This window comes from Glandiceps talaboti, chromosome 6 (genome assembly GCF_964340395.1).
Source record: "Glandiceps talaboti chromosome 6, keGlaTala1.1, whole genome shotgun sequence".
Classification (NCBI taxonomy): Eukaryota; Metazoa; Hemichordata; class Enteropneusta; family Spengelidae; genus Glandiceps; species Glandiceps talaboti.
Window position 1 is genome coordinate 15,896,515 of NC_135554.1, and position 16,759 is coordinate 15,913,273.

Sequence of the window (16,759 nt, forward strand, 5' to 3'; positions counted from 1 at the left end):
CACTCCCACACAAAATTCTAAAACAAATGAACTATCATTTACATCCAGAAAAAATGACAATATTTTGTATGCAGCCATTTAATGTTTATATTGTCAGGATACTATATTTAGTCATGTATAGATTTTGCTGCAAAGTGTATGTTTTGATATGTAATTATTAAATAGGAACAGTTGGTAAAAAAGTGACATATTGATAAAAGGTCAGTGATTTGTAACCATTAATAGTGGAGTATGTAACATCGTCATATTGCTGGTGGGAAATTTATGTATTTAGGACAGCCAACAGAGGCGCACAAAGAGAGATAAAAAGATTAAGCAAGATAAGGGGCCTTTCTTGTTTGTCAGGGAAGCTAACCTTATTTTTGAACCCATCACTGCTCCATGGAGTCAAATGGAAGAAGACACAAAAATTTGCATAATGACTGGAACATTCGAACATAATTTTTTTTTTTTTTTTTTTCTTTTTAGAAATTTTGAATATATGGCTGTAATTTTTTTGAGCATTACAGTTAATATTTCAGTAATGTTTGATTATTTGTTGTGACAGGCTTTGTGTTTAGGTATTTTACTGCAGAAATATCTCTGTTTGATTTATATTCAGTTATAATTCAAAATGTGAATGTTTTATGCTACATTATATAAAAAATATATTGCTATGACGCACTGTACCAGAATTAGACAAACGAAAGGATATTGAAATATTTTTTCTTTTCAAAATTCAGATTTGACTTTGTAACAAGCAATTGTTCTAGAAACACCATGTCAATTTAGAATTAATAAATTTTGAATGAAACTCTAAAATTACCTCATAGAAAAACGACAATGGTAGCCAGTTGAATTATTTTGAAAATGTTCAATTGTTCTTTAGGTTCTTATTTTTGACTGGTGAAATGCAGCCACTTGTTAAATTCTGAATTCTGCCAAACATTGTCAGAATTTTGACATTTGGAATTGTGATCAGAAGGAAGTGGTTGCTATGAGAATACATGTAGAGTATCATTACACAAAATGAGATTAGACAGTGATCAAACATGGCCGACATGTTGTTGGGTATTGACCTTTGACCTTGCTCTGATACAGCAGTACTATTTAGTCACAGATTAGATTAGACCACTCCAACATGTAGATTTTTTTTTACACACACCACCAGATATCATTGTGTAAGAACAACATAACATGTCAAAATATTTATCATAATTGCCTCCATGTTGTTGATAAAATGATCTGGTAAGCTTATAAGTATGATCACAGGTGAACTCTGTCAACCACTTAGTCAGTGATATGGATATTTGTAGAACTGTATTGGTTAATATTGCAGCCATTTTTTTTCTAACACAACATAATCTTAGGCATTTAAAATGTACAATTTTATTGTCTGTACATTGCCTCACTTATTACCTAATTTTAGAGAATAATTGTGAATCAAAATATTTTGTGGTTACTTTATGAAAATGTAACAAGGTATTAATTATATATGTGTGTGCTTGACTAAATATTTATGTCAGTTTTTGAAATTCGTAAACACTGACAAATTTTCAGTAATTTTGTACCAAAATGTCAGAGGAAGAAAAAAATATTTTGAATTGAGTCCTAAATTTGGCTTCTTGACATTATAGTGGAATTATGGTGAAAGTGAAATGGTCTACCTTTTTGAAATGTGTATAACATGATAACAGTAAACAAGAAAATATATTTCAACCTCTTTGTTTATGAAATAGAAGTTCATTTAAAAATACATCACATTTTGAAAATTTTCTCATCGAATAGTTTTATTTTCTATGTTTACTACCTGAGTTGTGTCATCATTTTTACATAAAATTTTTTTTTGTTAATTATGTAGCTTTTTTGTTGTTTTCCAAGTTTTAATATAATTTGCCATGTTATAGTTCATTACAACCAGAAAGTTTAATGATGTTGTAAAAAAAAAGATGACACATTTATCATGTTTGGATGTATATAGTATGCTTAAATTGCCACTCTGACCTAAATATTTGGTGTATTATGGTCAAGTTCAGAAATTACGACAATACCTTTGTTTATTGAAAGGCATGCTGTAAATATCGGTGCCACCAGCTTGCAATGTGAATAGCGCCCTCTATCAGGGAAAGAGTGTGGCAAAATTTCTTTTGTTTTGATCACTGTCGATTAAGACTTAGACCTGTCATTATCTATCCCAGTACAGCATTAGGAATGATCAAGTTTATTAATTTAGTCACTGAATGAAAGTAATATGTCTATATTATAATTTTATGATATTGCAACCGTATAATTTCAAAACATTTCAATACCAGGTCTGAATTGTTTTGTCTCCTTAATTTTCAGCCACCAGGGGGAGTCCCAGGGTCACAACCTTTACTACCAAACACAATGGATCCCACAAGGCAACAAGGTCAGTGTCATATCAGCATTCTAAACAATACAACAATGTTTCAGTGTAGTCTTTTGTTTTGTTACACTCCCTCAGTGTACATACCTATGTTTAGTTTACATGTCATGTGACAATCTGATTAAAATCCAATGTGGTGAAAGCGGCTAAATGTCCTTATTTACCTCTATTCATCGTATTGTGACGTTTGTTTTTGTTTGGAGTGATCGCCGCCTTTTTTGTGGGAAGGCGGCGGCGATCACTCCGAACAAAAACAAACGTCACAATACGATGAATAGAGGTAAATAAGGACATTTAGCCGCTTTCACCACATTGGATTTTAATCAGATTGGTCATGTGAGATAAAACATATCCCTAACTCTCTAGAAATGACAGGTCAAGTACTTGAGGTCTCCTGCTACCTTCCAGAAAGCGACATGGACTGTAGTGTACATGTATGATTGAGGATATGACACACAACAATCACCATTGTGAAGGTCTCTGAAAATACTTCTATTGGCTAGCAATGTGATCTTGATCAGATGGATGCCAAGACATGAACACTTATGATAGTCTTTGTAATGTGTGTTCAACTTCTTTCTTTTCTTAGCCAGTATTTGTAAATGTGCGTGTTGTTGTTGTTGTTGTTGTTGTTGTTGTTGATGTAAATAGACATTAACTTTGCATACTGGATTATGTAGTATTCAAATCATGTAGTGAGGTATTTCACAAAATATATTTTGAATGATATAGATTGTAGAACTTGTAAAACAACAATAACTGTGATATTGTGTGGAAAAACAACGACCAAGATATTGTTGTCGAGACATGAACATGTTTCTATAAATGATATAGATACATTTGCTAGAAATCTGACCTATACCATGTGCATTTCTTGTCATACAAACTAAACGGTTTCAACTACACTTGTGGATTTGGATGTTTGTATTTTTATTGTTATTAAAGATGGGACTTGTACCCTGATGTTTTCTTGTATACTGTTACTATAGAAACAAATACTGTTAAGACTTCAATAGCTATGACATTTTTGAAAGTTATCATTTGAATGGAATTGAAAACCTGTAGCTGTACCATAGTTATGTCTTAAGGTCTTAAGTAGTTATTATTGCCATGGTAACATGTTGATAGTTAATACTTCAGTTTCTGTAGCATTTCAAACATCATCATTTGAACATATTACAAACCCAAATATTATGATTTCTAATGTACTACTATCAGCCTACTACTTGTACTGCACAGGTTGCATTCTGATTATGTCCGTAAAATGCCATTGATGTGATTAGCGCCCTCTAGTGGCCATATTTTGCGTGGGGCCTTATCTGTACAACATGTGTGATCATTACCTAATTATCAGAAGAGTAGAGATAAAACTGAGTGTATGTCTTGTGTCTTCCTAATGGCACTCTGGGGGTATTAAAGCTGACAGCAGTTGTATGCATGCAGAGAAAATAAACTGAGGATGAAAGATAAAGCAAACTCAATCAGGGATACAAGCATGATAGTATGTACAGACGTGATGACTATAGACCATCAGTCATGTTCACTATTCAGTCAGCGTGACTTGAAGTAAAGACAAATCTTTTGTCATCAGATTTGAAAACATCAATGATGTTTACTAAGATGTCTAGTCAAAGAGGGGAAGTGGGGAGAGCGGGTTTAAGCAACAATATATTCAACATATGTTGACTAACTAAAATGTTTTCATTAGATTTTGATACAAATAGTACAACTGGTAGTGATTTTGCTTTGGTCCTTAAAATTTTGAAAATGAAATTGATAAATGCCAAGGTTATCATTAAAGTATAACGTTAGTATTACAAATCATGCACAACAGCTGATTTCACACAAATTTAACTCCAACATGCAAGTATTGTATTGGTACAGTAAAACCTTCTAAGATTGGATGACAAATACTGTAAGCTAACTTTTATATTACATCATGTAACCAGAAGAGTTTGGCTATCACCAAAGACATTAACTGTATAGTGTTTCTATACTTGAGGTTTCATGACTTGGTTTCTTTAACTCTTTGTAATTGCACCCTATATATAGGGTATCAGGCTTTAAAGGGTTTAATGTGGGTACATTCTTCCCAATCTGCTGTAGTATTAAGGAGAGAACCACAACCCTAACAACTCAAAATCTTGAACCACAATAAATAGTGATAATTAGTCAGTTAAGTGTTCTGGTTAGACAGAGACCCTATCAATCACAGAAGTGCTAATACATACTTCTATTGAAAGCCAGGTGTACTTTTCAGATTCAGCGATGACAAACAACTACATTGATACGATCACTGAGCTTTGATAAAAAGGACACAATCCATGCTTACCTCAATTCTCTAAATGAGTACTTTGTCCAACTATCTTGCACCCCTATTCTCTACCTGACAGATAGAGTTTTTCATGATTTTAGTTTTCTTTGTTTTCTCACCAGACAAGTTCCTCAAATAAATACTCTAAGCTGATCTGATAGCTTTAGTGAAAAGGACTTGAGCCTTGCTTCATTCTATTCTCTATGCAATACTGTTTCATAATCCTTGATGTAGTATGTCCAACTGGTAGATTCATGTTTTACCTGCCAGAAAATGACAAGTCCCCCCTCCCCTTCCCCCTACAAATACTGACACCTGATCTCCTAGACGTCACTCAGTTTACACCAAGTACTGTTACTGATAATCCCACACCTCGAAATTGTATTTCCAAATGTTTCTTTTTCATGGAATTATTTTCTCTGCAGGAGAAAATTCCCAAACAAGTATACTGAACTGATCGTATAAACTTGATAAATGACATTCACCACCTTTCAGTCCAACTTGGTTTCCAACAATTTTACACCCCAATACAATCCTACTCTGTTTAATATTAATTTCTATTATGTTATTTCTCGACTGATGATATCACCCTTCCTCACAGAAAAACAAATCCAAAAACCCACACAACTCAACAACTTCCCACATTAGTGAAATTGTGAATGAAACACACAACAAACACGACTTCAACTAGAAAACTGACAAAAGTGTAAGAACTATATTATTGTAGCCACAGCTTGCTTTCTTTAGATTTCAATTTTTGTTTAATATAGAAATTATCAGTTTTAATTTAAATGTGCTTATTTTTATATGAATTAGATATCGGAAACTAATATAGTGATAAGAAAGAATTAGTCAGAACAAATAACGGACAATAACTGAGTTGTTTTAATTAGAAATATAGCTGTACATGCTACCATGTTGTGACTGAACTAGCCCTGCTATGTCATGATATTAAATTTTTATTTGAAGTAGATAGGGTTAAAGAATGCTCATGTTTCTGATCCATGTACACTAATGTGTAGATTTATTATAATGTTATTGGTCATTATGCATGTAGTGGCACCCGGCTATTGATATCAGGTGGACAGTTTTTTAAGGACTTCCTCGTGGGAGTCTATGGAAATAGAAAAATGGAGCCAGACAAACTTTTTGCCTGTTTGATTTCTTTCAAATATTCACCCACGAATACAAAGTAATTTCATGTACACCTAGTCATCTTTAGTTAAATGATGAAATAACTTTGTTCATTTCTCAGTGATAAAATAATAATTCATTATGTTGAATTTCGTACCGAAAAAAAAACCAGCGATAGAATGATGCGACTGTTTGATATATCAGTTGTAGGAAATAAAGTAGCAGTCACAGTTTGGACTTCACAAAACAAGTGTGAACAGTCTAAGAGTCTAGAGTGTTGCTAGGGTAGTTCAGGTGCAAGAGGGTGGTTAAATGTTGGGTTAGGTTTTAAGCCAGCTCAAATTTATGAGTGTATGAATACATTTAGACCCACTCTGGTCCCAGATGATGACATGATTGTCAGTAATCACTCGGTCGTTTAAACCAGGTCTGACATAGGTAGCATATAAAATGAATCATCCAGGCTGAACACAGCCCCAAAACCAGTCTATCAGTTTTACAACGAAGAGTTGAATTTGGTCCCCATAAAATGTATAAAGAGACTCAGGAATATTAGATCCTTGAAACATATAAGTATTGACTACAAGTATCTTGATGTGAACCTGGGTATGATGAACACATGTAGGGAGCCAATAACATGATGTAACTGAAGCCTGAGTATTGACACTTGTATCAGTTGGTGTCTCTCTTATAAACCAAGGATACGCTATTTTATGACAGACCAGTATATTGTATATATACATTTATAGTGACTTGACACCAACTCACGGTGAAATAACATAGATGATATATATGTTTTGATATACCAAGGATTTTATGACAAAACAGTACATCCCTACCCCCACCCTCGTACATTTTATATACATTGACAGCAACTTGACAACATGGTGAGAACTCACATAAAAATAACCTAGAAAATGTCTCACAGTGAAATAACCTAGGCGATGTCTCACAGTGAATAACCTAGATAATGTCTCAGTGAATAACCTAGATAATGTCTCAGTGAATAATCTAGATAATGTCTCAGTGAATAACCTAGATAATGTCTCACAATTAAATAACTTAGATAATGTCTCACAGTGAAATAACCACAATAATGTCTCACAGTGAAATAACCTAGATAATGTTTTGGTAAACCAAGGATATTGTGTTTTACAGTGTCAAACCAGGATATTGTGTATACATTGATAGTAACTCACAGTGAAATAACCTAGGTGATGTCTCACAGTGAATAACCTAGATAATGTCTTAGTGAACAATCTAGATAATGTCTCACAGTGAATAACCTAGATAATGTCTCAGTGAACAATGTAGATAATGTCTCACAGTGAATAACCTAGATAATGTCTCACAATGAAATAACCTAGATAATGTTTTGGTAAACCAAGGATATTGTGTTTTACGGTGTCAAACCAGGATATTGTGTATACATCGATAGTAACTCACAGTGAAGTAACAGATATATTTTTGGTAACAAAAACTAACCTTCATATGTATGTCAGTGTTGTCTTAATATATATCTTCTATATGAGATGATAATCCAGTACCCGGAATTGAAAATGGTGACATGGTTATGACATGACATCTATTGTAACATTTCCCATGGAAAACAAGTCATTCCCAGGCTAGTAAATGGTGGTATGTTGGAATTCACACATTGAGGGTGAATCACCTCTATGGTCAACTGATCTCGAGCCACGACTGAATGATTAGCCATATCCACACATACACACTAACATGCTGCCTTAGCTCGTGGTCAGCTGTAGTAACTACCGAGATAATGAGTTAAGTGGCACTTTTATCAGCTCACAGCTAATATTTGTAGCATCAAAAATTCCGTATAGGAGATAGAAGGATTACCTTAATTAGCTGTAACCTAGCAGAATCAAGATGCATGGTGCACTGAGATAAGACATGACACTGGAGAGAGGCAGGCTTCTTGATAAGATTACAAAAACATTACATCTATCCTATCATTTCTCTGTTGCCTAGTGCTGTTAATAGACAATTCATCCAAGGCCTTAACCCCAATCCTGGACTGGAAATGTGTTTTAGAAAAACATATTCTATCAATGAATTTTCTGTTAGTAAGCACTGTCCTCAAAATATTTTTTTTTTATCTTATGAAATATATTAGCAACCATTATCAACCATTTCATTTCTTTGACATTGAGCTGTTATTGAACGACTGGTTCATGAATTTCTCACAAGTAGAAATTGTTAAAGAATGGAAATTTGATTTTTGAAGATTTTGGAAATTTAATTATGACTTAACTTTTTGATAGAAAAGTTTCGAGTGAAAATTGATTACAATGAACAGCTTCACATTTCCTGTCTAAAATAGTGCTGATAACATGCCAAATAAATGGAGAAGTACGACAATTTTGTGAAACCAGTTTTTGGCGGGAAAATTTTTGTCCTGCCAACTTAACTTGTTTGGTGATTCCAGACACTGTCAGTAGGTTTCAAGCCTGTTTATTTTTCTAGCCTTCTGCCCTCCACCATAAATTATTTTCTAGGTCTCTCTTTTTCTGACTCATGACTTCCAGAACTACTCTATTTTGTAACAATGTGAATTGTGATGGAGTTTCCAGTTAAAGGCAGTAACAATCTGGTGAAGTTTCTAAATTCTAGTCGCCTTATGTATGATGTTGATGTGGCGCCTTATTCATTCATTCATAAAAGTAATCCCTATTTCCATATGTATGCAAGATAAAATATCAGTGTCAGAACTAAATCTTTTCATTAATCTTCCCCAACATAATAATGAGAAAATATTTCAAGTTATGAAATTTTGATAAGAAGTTATTAATATTCCCCCATATCAGTGTTATCATCCCATCCCACCTGTCATTGCTTCTCTCAAATTCTCTTACCAATTATGGTTTTGTTGATCGTACTGTCAAAAAAGTAACCAAAATTTGTTATTGTTATCCATCGCATTAAAAAGATATGTTGAATTGTGTTATTTTGTTTGTCACATTATTGGAGAGACGAAATTTATTATTACTTTGTAGATCATATTGCAATGAAATGACAGTCATGTATTGATAACATTGTTTAAAAAAAATGAATTTCTTAAACAGCGACCAGTAAAAAAAGTGAAATGCACCAGTTAGTTTTAATGAATTTCCTAGCCAGCTTATCAAAATGAGAAATAAGGTAATTGTTTTCTGTTGATATTGATCAGTTATAACTGATACAGATGGGGGTGTTGGAATATTTTTGATGGTAGTAGTGATATGGTGCAAATTGGATATACAACACCATGTAATTAGTTTTCTTTCTTATCTTAATTGTTTGCTTATCTGAACTGTCACCACTTCCCTAATATTTTCATCCTTCTATATTGATACCATCCATCCATTTATTATTTCCAAAAGCCGTTTCCATATCTGTATCAGAGATTTTCTTCTATTTAATACCCAATAGATTATTGTAAAACGTACCAGCAACAACTCAACTATTGCAAAACTCTTGCAGTACCTAAACTATATAGATTGTCGAGAGGTGCATAACACCAATATTGCAAAACTCTTGCTGTCTTAAATCCCCATAGATTATGGTATAAAAGCATACCAGCATCACACAAATATTGCAAAACTTATGCATTCCCTAAACCATTTAGATTATTGTAAAGTGTACCAACACCAAACAAATATTGCAAAATTGTAGTCCTCTAAAAAATCCAGTTATAATTGCAAACTATCCCTAGAGAGAAACTAGGACCAAAGTGAACAGCTGTGTTTGCCTGAAAGCAGAACTTGTTTTATTAACTAGTGCCAAGTGAAATAAATTTTGTGTTCATTTGGACTTTCACTCTATTTTATCGTGGTGGAAAACTCAATACCAGACGACATCTTGACATCCAGAGATTGGATCTTTTTGAGTTTAATGGATCTTAGCTACTCAGTAAAATAAAAGTGAGATATTGACTTTCTGAAATTATTTGTTGACGTTTTAACAACTCTTGGTATTTGTTTTCAATGAGTCACAGCACGGGAATGATATGTAAGGAACTTAGTGTTTTCAGCATAGTATAGATATAGTTTTCCTTATGAGCAAACTGCATGTTTTGTACTTTTCTTTATAGACCAAAAATACATGGTAGTAACATCAAATGGCCATTCTCATTGAACTCTATTTATCTGTTCAACCGTAACTCTCCTAAACAAAAGATGGTTCATTTCAAACCTTGCACAAAGATGAGACATATTGAACCTCATGGATTGATCAAATCCTGTGTGGCCAAATGACAGCAAAAATTGTACCATTAAAATTTACAATTACACAGTATCTCATGAACTGTGATGGACACTAAACACTCCCTTTATTTGTACATTTTTGAAGCATTGGCATTTCTTACTCCTACATATTCACCAACGTTGACCTTGATGACATTGAAGGTCAATTTCCTAAACTAAGTTATTCTGGTTGTCCTTCATGTCTAAATGTTGAAACACATATGTAGGTCATCAGTCGGGTTCAAATTACATGTTTACACGGATGAACATCTCAATAACATTGATCCAGTTCAATAGTTTAGCAGTTTTGTATATAAGAAGAGTTTTGTAACTAAATGTGGTTCAAGTGTCCATTACCATGTATAACTGAAATGTAGTTTCTAATGGAGATACTGATCTTGACCCCCTGACACCAAATTGAACCCATTATTTGTGTACATATAGCACACAAAGTGTATAGAACTATGTGTTTTAGCAGTGTCCTCAAGGAAGACTTGTTAGATTTACATGTTTTCTCTTTTTCAAACTTAATTCAACTATTATCACATGACTTACTGCCAGCATGTAATTGGCTGAAAGCCCTTGCTTTGTGAGTCGGAAGAACAGGATATTAAATGTGAAGAGTGAGATTAATTTACAGGCAGCAGTGTTCCTATGTATCCTCTCTCTTGGCAAGAAAAATGACTTGATGTGACTACGATTGTAATTAGAGACACGAACCCTGATGGAAATGCAGGAAAACATGCAGCAAATCAATAAAGCTGGTTATTAAAGCCACAGTGAGCAGGAGTCTTATTGCACTTTGATGGTGCATTTGTATCTACTAAGCATTTAACCTCGGCTTTCACCATTATTTCAAACAAAAGCACAAAAATGGAGATACTGGCCAGGAATGACTGAAACTGCTATTTATTTTAGACTAGTGTGTGTGCATGTACATTTTTCTGTATATTTGGTCCAAAATTAACCTAAGGCTCGAGACATTATTAGGTATTATCAGTAAAAAGTGAAGATTTTTTTGAAACCGGAAAGTTCTTTTGACTGTGGTGTTGATTTCATCGGATGAGATTAATAGAGTACTTGACAGAACAGGTGGTCATTATATGATACTATGTATTCGTTATTATCTGATTTTGTCATTAATTCTCTACATACACTAGATGAGAGCATAAAAAGCTGTCTGCAATGCCAATATCACTGCTAGCCATGGGGAAATTAAATGGAAGACAGTCTGCAAGTACTGCACTGTGCTATTACGTTTTAGAACACTTGAATAATGGTCTGTGATAAATGGTATCCGTTAGGCACAGGAAAAGAATGCTTTATATGTACCTGATACATACTGACTGTTAAGATGCTATTTAAAAGTGTAATTTCATTACCTGTGTGTGCCTGGATTCATAATGCTATATATATATAACTTGTCATAAAGGAAAAATTTTTGCACTGCTATCATGTTTTATAGTGAATAGCATGTTTGACATGGTGGCATGTAGTTCCTTACTTGTTTATCAGACTTGTTTAATATTATTTAAATATTGTGAAGTATGGGGCAATTAGACTACTTGAAGTTTTCCACCTGTTTACTAAGCAGCAAAAGCTAAAACACTAAAGGGCAAACATGCCAAGTGAGTTTCAAAATACGCTGTTGTTTAATCAAAACAATCCCTTCACACAAACTTTTCCTGTAGGCACTTGTCATGACTTGAGTAATTATGTGTACGCCCAGTTAACATGAGTGCAGGGGAAAGAGAGATAAAAGTTTGACATGCATTTCGTAAAACAAGAGGAAAAAAAACTTACCGAGTGTGTGATACTCCTGAGATTCTGTTTGTAGTGTTCAAAGTGTGGTGTTAAGGTAATATCCTCCCTTGTAGATTATAGTACATAGGGTGAGGCTAATGACCGGAAAACAGGAAGTGAGGTTCCGTGAAATGGGTCACGATCTGCTTGTCACATATCACCTCAATATGTTGACTAGTTAGCAAAATGGCAGACATGAACACTTCGTATGTATATCCAGGTGATGGTTGCCGTACATATTCCCAAATGCAATCAGGACAGAGCTGTGAGTAATCCTCCATTTTTATGGATGTTACTTGCATTGGAGTAGGCCACACAATGTGAAATCTGACAGCCGTCGTTCCCAACACGATCCAAGAACAGTAATGAGAAGTTGGAGGGATTGCCAGATGAATCCAATATCCTGTGAAAGCTGCAGTTGACATATCAAACAAAAAACAGCGTCGGCAAGAGAGAAGAGCTCAAGGGCATGCTACATCTAGGATGTTTCCTTATCACTCCTATTATGTACAAATAATGGTTGATTTGTGATGTACTCCTAATGGAATCGAGCCATGCTGGTGCTCTTCACTTTTCTCCTGGAGGAATGTTAAGTTGACAAGAATCTGTCAAATTCTCTCTTTCTTCTTTAAACCCATCACTGCAGCAAACAATCTCTGCAATGATGGGGTGTGGATTGCCACAAATCGTTTCTTTTCAAACATAGTCTTCCTGTTTTGGGGGCAATGTTCATCACACATAGTACCAACACAATCTTGAAAATTTGCAAAGTGGATATTTTCCCACGGGCACCCAAGGAGAGATGTTGGAGATTGGCAATAGAAGAGAACACAGTACTAAACTCCAAATGTGTACATCCACAGCTACTTTGATATCCATCCGTAGTGCTAGTTTGTTTCCATAAGTAGTCATGGTTCTCCTAGATCACCAAAACAACGTAGAGAATCCTAACATGTGTTTGCCGATTGGAGTTCTTTGATGACAAGGTATACAGGGGTTCAAATGACAGCCTATGTAGTCCTTCAAGGATTAATACAAACATTGTAAAGAGAGTTTTGGTGTAGACTGGTGACAATACAAACAACATGATGAGGTGTGTGTACATGCATTTTATGCCCCACCAAAAGAATCATTGATAAACCCAACTTGATCACACAGTAGTAGTAGTGAGTCAAGTATAAATGAGTGGAGCAGTATACATGATATATATGATCATATCCATAACCAGAGCGTTGTGCTTTTACAACTCGGTATAATTCCTGATATTACCTGGGATGCCATTAGTGTCATATACACTTGCACTTCCATCTTTTTTACTAATCGTAAAGCTACTTACCACTATCTATGCAGTGAATCCATCATACCACTCTGAATGGTTGACAGGTTGAGATAGTCCACACTTGAGCTGGAGGGACAAAAGCACTGTCTCCAATATCCCTCTTAATACCTTTCTGATCTGTATGGAATGAAGCGAGCCCTGTGAATGGTTAGCAACTTTCCAATTAGAGCAGACAATCTACAAAGACCAAGTGAAATTAACTGGAACTTTACGTCTGGTGTCATATCGGAAGGAAAGTCGGACTTGACAGAATTCATCTGTCATGGGCTCAGCACGTCTTAAAGTTTTAATGCAGTCCCCGTTGTGCATGTCAGTCTGTCTTTACTAAGTTTGATGGGGATTTCCACCCAGCAAGGAGCTGAAATGCAAGACAAATGCACCTGGCAGCAAAGCAATTGTGTAGTGGACCGTTTTCATGGTCTCATTAAATTGCCTTGTATACCTCATAATGGAGAGGTAGAGTGGATCGACATGCCGTTTAATGAATAACAATTATGCTTCTTAGCTTGCCTGCTGTGTGATTCCTCAGTTCAGGTAGATTAATGAGACCTGACACTTCTAGATCATTCCAATCATTTGTAGGGAAGTGTAGGTAATTATGGTAGGGTGTAGGGTACTTCATATATCAGTTGTAATATCAGTCCTCCACCCACTGTCTGTAAATAGAATCGTCTGGTTGTTGATTTGTGTCATGGTATTTAGACCCTGTCAACAAATTCCCCAAACTCAAACATGCATCTCATGCTGACAGCCTATTATTATCACCATGTATCATGTCTCTGATTTCAATACATAAACAAAAAATTTTTGCCAGAGGACAAAACTACCTGCAGCAGAATGGAATCTTCCAATAGTTCATTTCAGGCAAAGTAATGAGGTAATACCAGATACTCGTGTTTGGTTGCAAGATAGTTAACTAATATTCCGCCAAATTTTCCATGGTTCATTTCTAACTGGGATGAGTGCGATCAACTGTGGAGTTTTGATATTGAATCATAGTGATAATTCTGATGCCTAAAGTTAGCCAGTGGTATGACAGGGTAGCAGTTACATTCGAGGAATATTATCATACAATATGATCAGAAAAGTAGGTAGGTAGAGAAGAGTATGCCACTGTGGATGTCAGTGCAGTTATTGATGAGTTTAGGTCTGTCATAGTGCAAATGCCAATTGACTAGTATATTGCCATCCATAAGTGGACTTAGAAAAATCACGCAGCAGCCAAATTATGCATTATTTCAGCATCACCAGTTTATGGGAAAGTCTGTCCGTCCTTGTTTTCATAAACCATCCAGCAGATGGTTTTGATTTTTGCAATGTTTAGGAGAAATGGGGAAACTATAAACCCTGGCAGATATGTCACAATAATAACGCATGATCCAAATTGTAACCGTCATTTCCATATGACCACTCAATTTACAACTGTTCTCACGGGTTGTTGATTTCAAAGTGGCACATCTACTTTGGATATTAAATTTGCTTTTGGCTTGTATTTTTGTTGCTCAATGTCATCCATGAGTTTAATACATCAAGTGAATTGATATACTTGTCAGCAGGGGCAGTCTAAATGACAATATTAGTAAGACAGTGGGCGGCACACTGTGTTTCTCCAGTCAACATGGTCAAATTATCAGAAGTGTACACTTTATAATGGCTTAATACATTACATGTAAAGGATGTCTTAATGATATTAAATCGAATTACAAGAAATTCAACAATCCTGCAGAGTTGCCGTGGTAATGATATATTCATGTGAAACCTTCATTTTTGTATGTATCAAGTAATGGGGATTAAACAAAGCTGTGTAGACTGTCTTTGATATCCAATATTTTTTCTCCTCAAGCAGAATTTTTATGAGAAATTATGTATTCACAGCAGCCTACGAAGCTTACCATGGAGCGTTTTACTTTTTCATCTATTACTGTGTACTAATGTAATATTTTTGTTATAAATTATTTCAATTAAAAATGTAATGCGCAGTTGTGCAAAAGAGTTGTCATAGTAACCAATATATCTAAGAATTTGGTTACTGAAATGTAATTTTGTAGTAAATAACTTCAATTCAAATGTAGGTATGTAGTCATTGCGCCCAGAGACTGTTGTCATGGTAACCAAACAATCCAGACTCCATGAATGTTTTCCCAATACATCAAAATGAATGTTGCATATTTCATGGCAATTGATAGAATATAACCAGCCTATAGCCAGACTCCCCTACAGACATAGAGTTGGTTTATGTATATGAAAATTGTGGTAATCAATCTTTTCAAATAATGTGAATAGTAAACATTTATTGAATATTTTAGAGTACACAATGTTTTCATATATCAATGTAGTTTGATGACTGCTGGTAATAAAGAGCTAGATAACTAGAAGACATTATAGATGTGATGTATTCATTTAAACAAGATACGTTTTAGATCATGTCACCCATGTTAGATCATTTTATGTAGAACATACACCGCTCTCATATACAAAAGCAGTTGAGGTGACGAATAACAAACACTAGTCGATCTTAGATCATTGGAAGGTGTCACAGTTGTAATGTATTGGACCTAGCAGTTTCATATAACTAAGCACTTTTTATAGATCACCCATTTTAGATAATTGGTCAATCAGTGCACAGACAGTGATAACGATTATCCAATATAACAAGCCATGGTACAGATATTGCGATCAATAGTGATGAAGATAGAAATTGTATCTTTACCGTATGCTGTCCATGGAGACACAAAACCTGTCTGTACAGTTTCACTGCTATTATCTCATATGATGACCATAGCTAGGTAACTACGGCATACCAAATCACATAGTCAGGCATCCGGCTTCTGTACACAGACTGATCTCTAAACTCATCAGTGGCTCTCTTCATAAAACAATCAAATAGAGAGAAGCAGAGGGTTGTCATGGCGATACAGCAACACGAAGCTTCAAAGGATGCTCACAATATCCTAGTGAAAAGCAGAGTGTGATGGAGAAAGGAGAAAATGTGTATGCAGGTGAATTTGTGACAGGAATTTATTGGTGGCTTTGTAGCATTGTTGCAGGGGCACCTTAATACCAAGTAATCTCTTAAAACCACTACTCTATGTCAGTCCTGATTGCTTTTCTTCACACACACCAGGTTTCATTTCATCTGACAATGCATGCAAACCCTTCCAGTCATAATCATGCATGAAAAGAAAACGGAATTGCCCAGATACAGTAATTGCAACAACAGTTTGATGAAAAAGTACTTGAAGGGAGTGACCCGATCAAAACCAGCTTATCCATGTACACACTGTATGCTCTGAATGTGTACTTCCTCAGATACATTCATACAGTGTAAAGGTAGAAAGTAACAAGGGACATGATATAAAATATGAGCCAGACAGAGAACAGTAAATAAGGCATTATTATTCTCCTCATATTTATCATGACAATTTCTGTTTAGAAGTTTAAACAATGTAGTTACATACTTAAAATCGCTGTGTCTTGATAAATCAAATCAGCTACTGTAATTCATTCTTCTGCAAGCTGCCACCTGTTATGGGTAATTA

General features: G+C 34.9%; 1 protein-coding gene and 1 long non-coding RNA gene across 6 annotated transcripts in view; one reads left to right on the top strand and one right to left on the bottom strand.

Annotated features, from left to right (window-relative positions):
- LOC144436487 (single-stranded DNA-binding protein 2-like) overlaps positions 1-16,759 on the top strand; it is a 104,283-nt gene that overhangs the window by 60,400 nt on the left and 27,124 nt on the right. For all 4 annotated transcript variants that reach the window (XM_078125288.1, XM_078125289.1, XM_078125291.1 and 1 more), the window contains one exon: positions 2,323-2,389. In XM_078125288.1, the coding sequence (XP_077981414.1) occupies positions 2,323-2,389 (67 nt within the window). The remainder of the gene's footprint in view (positions 1-2,322; positions 2,390-16,759) is intronic.
- Positions 1-16,759, bottom strand: part of LOC144436488 (uncharacterized) — a 48,246-nt gene that overhangs the window by 29,153 nt on the left and 2,334 nt on the right. For both annotated transcript variants that reach the window (XR_013480964.1, XR_013480963.1), the window contains 4 exons: positions 16,679-16,743; positions 15,931-16,086; positions 13,218-13,337; positions 11,882-12,901 (listed from right to left, as the gene is read on the bottom strand). This is a non-coding gene — a long non-coding RNA (uncharacterized LOC144436488). The remainder of the gene's footprint in view (positions 1-11,881; positions 12,902-13,217; positions 13,338-15,930; positions 16,087-16,678; positions 16,744-16,759) is intronic.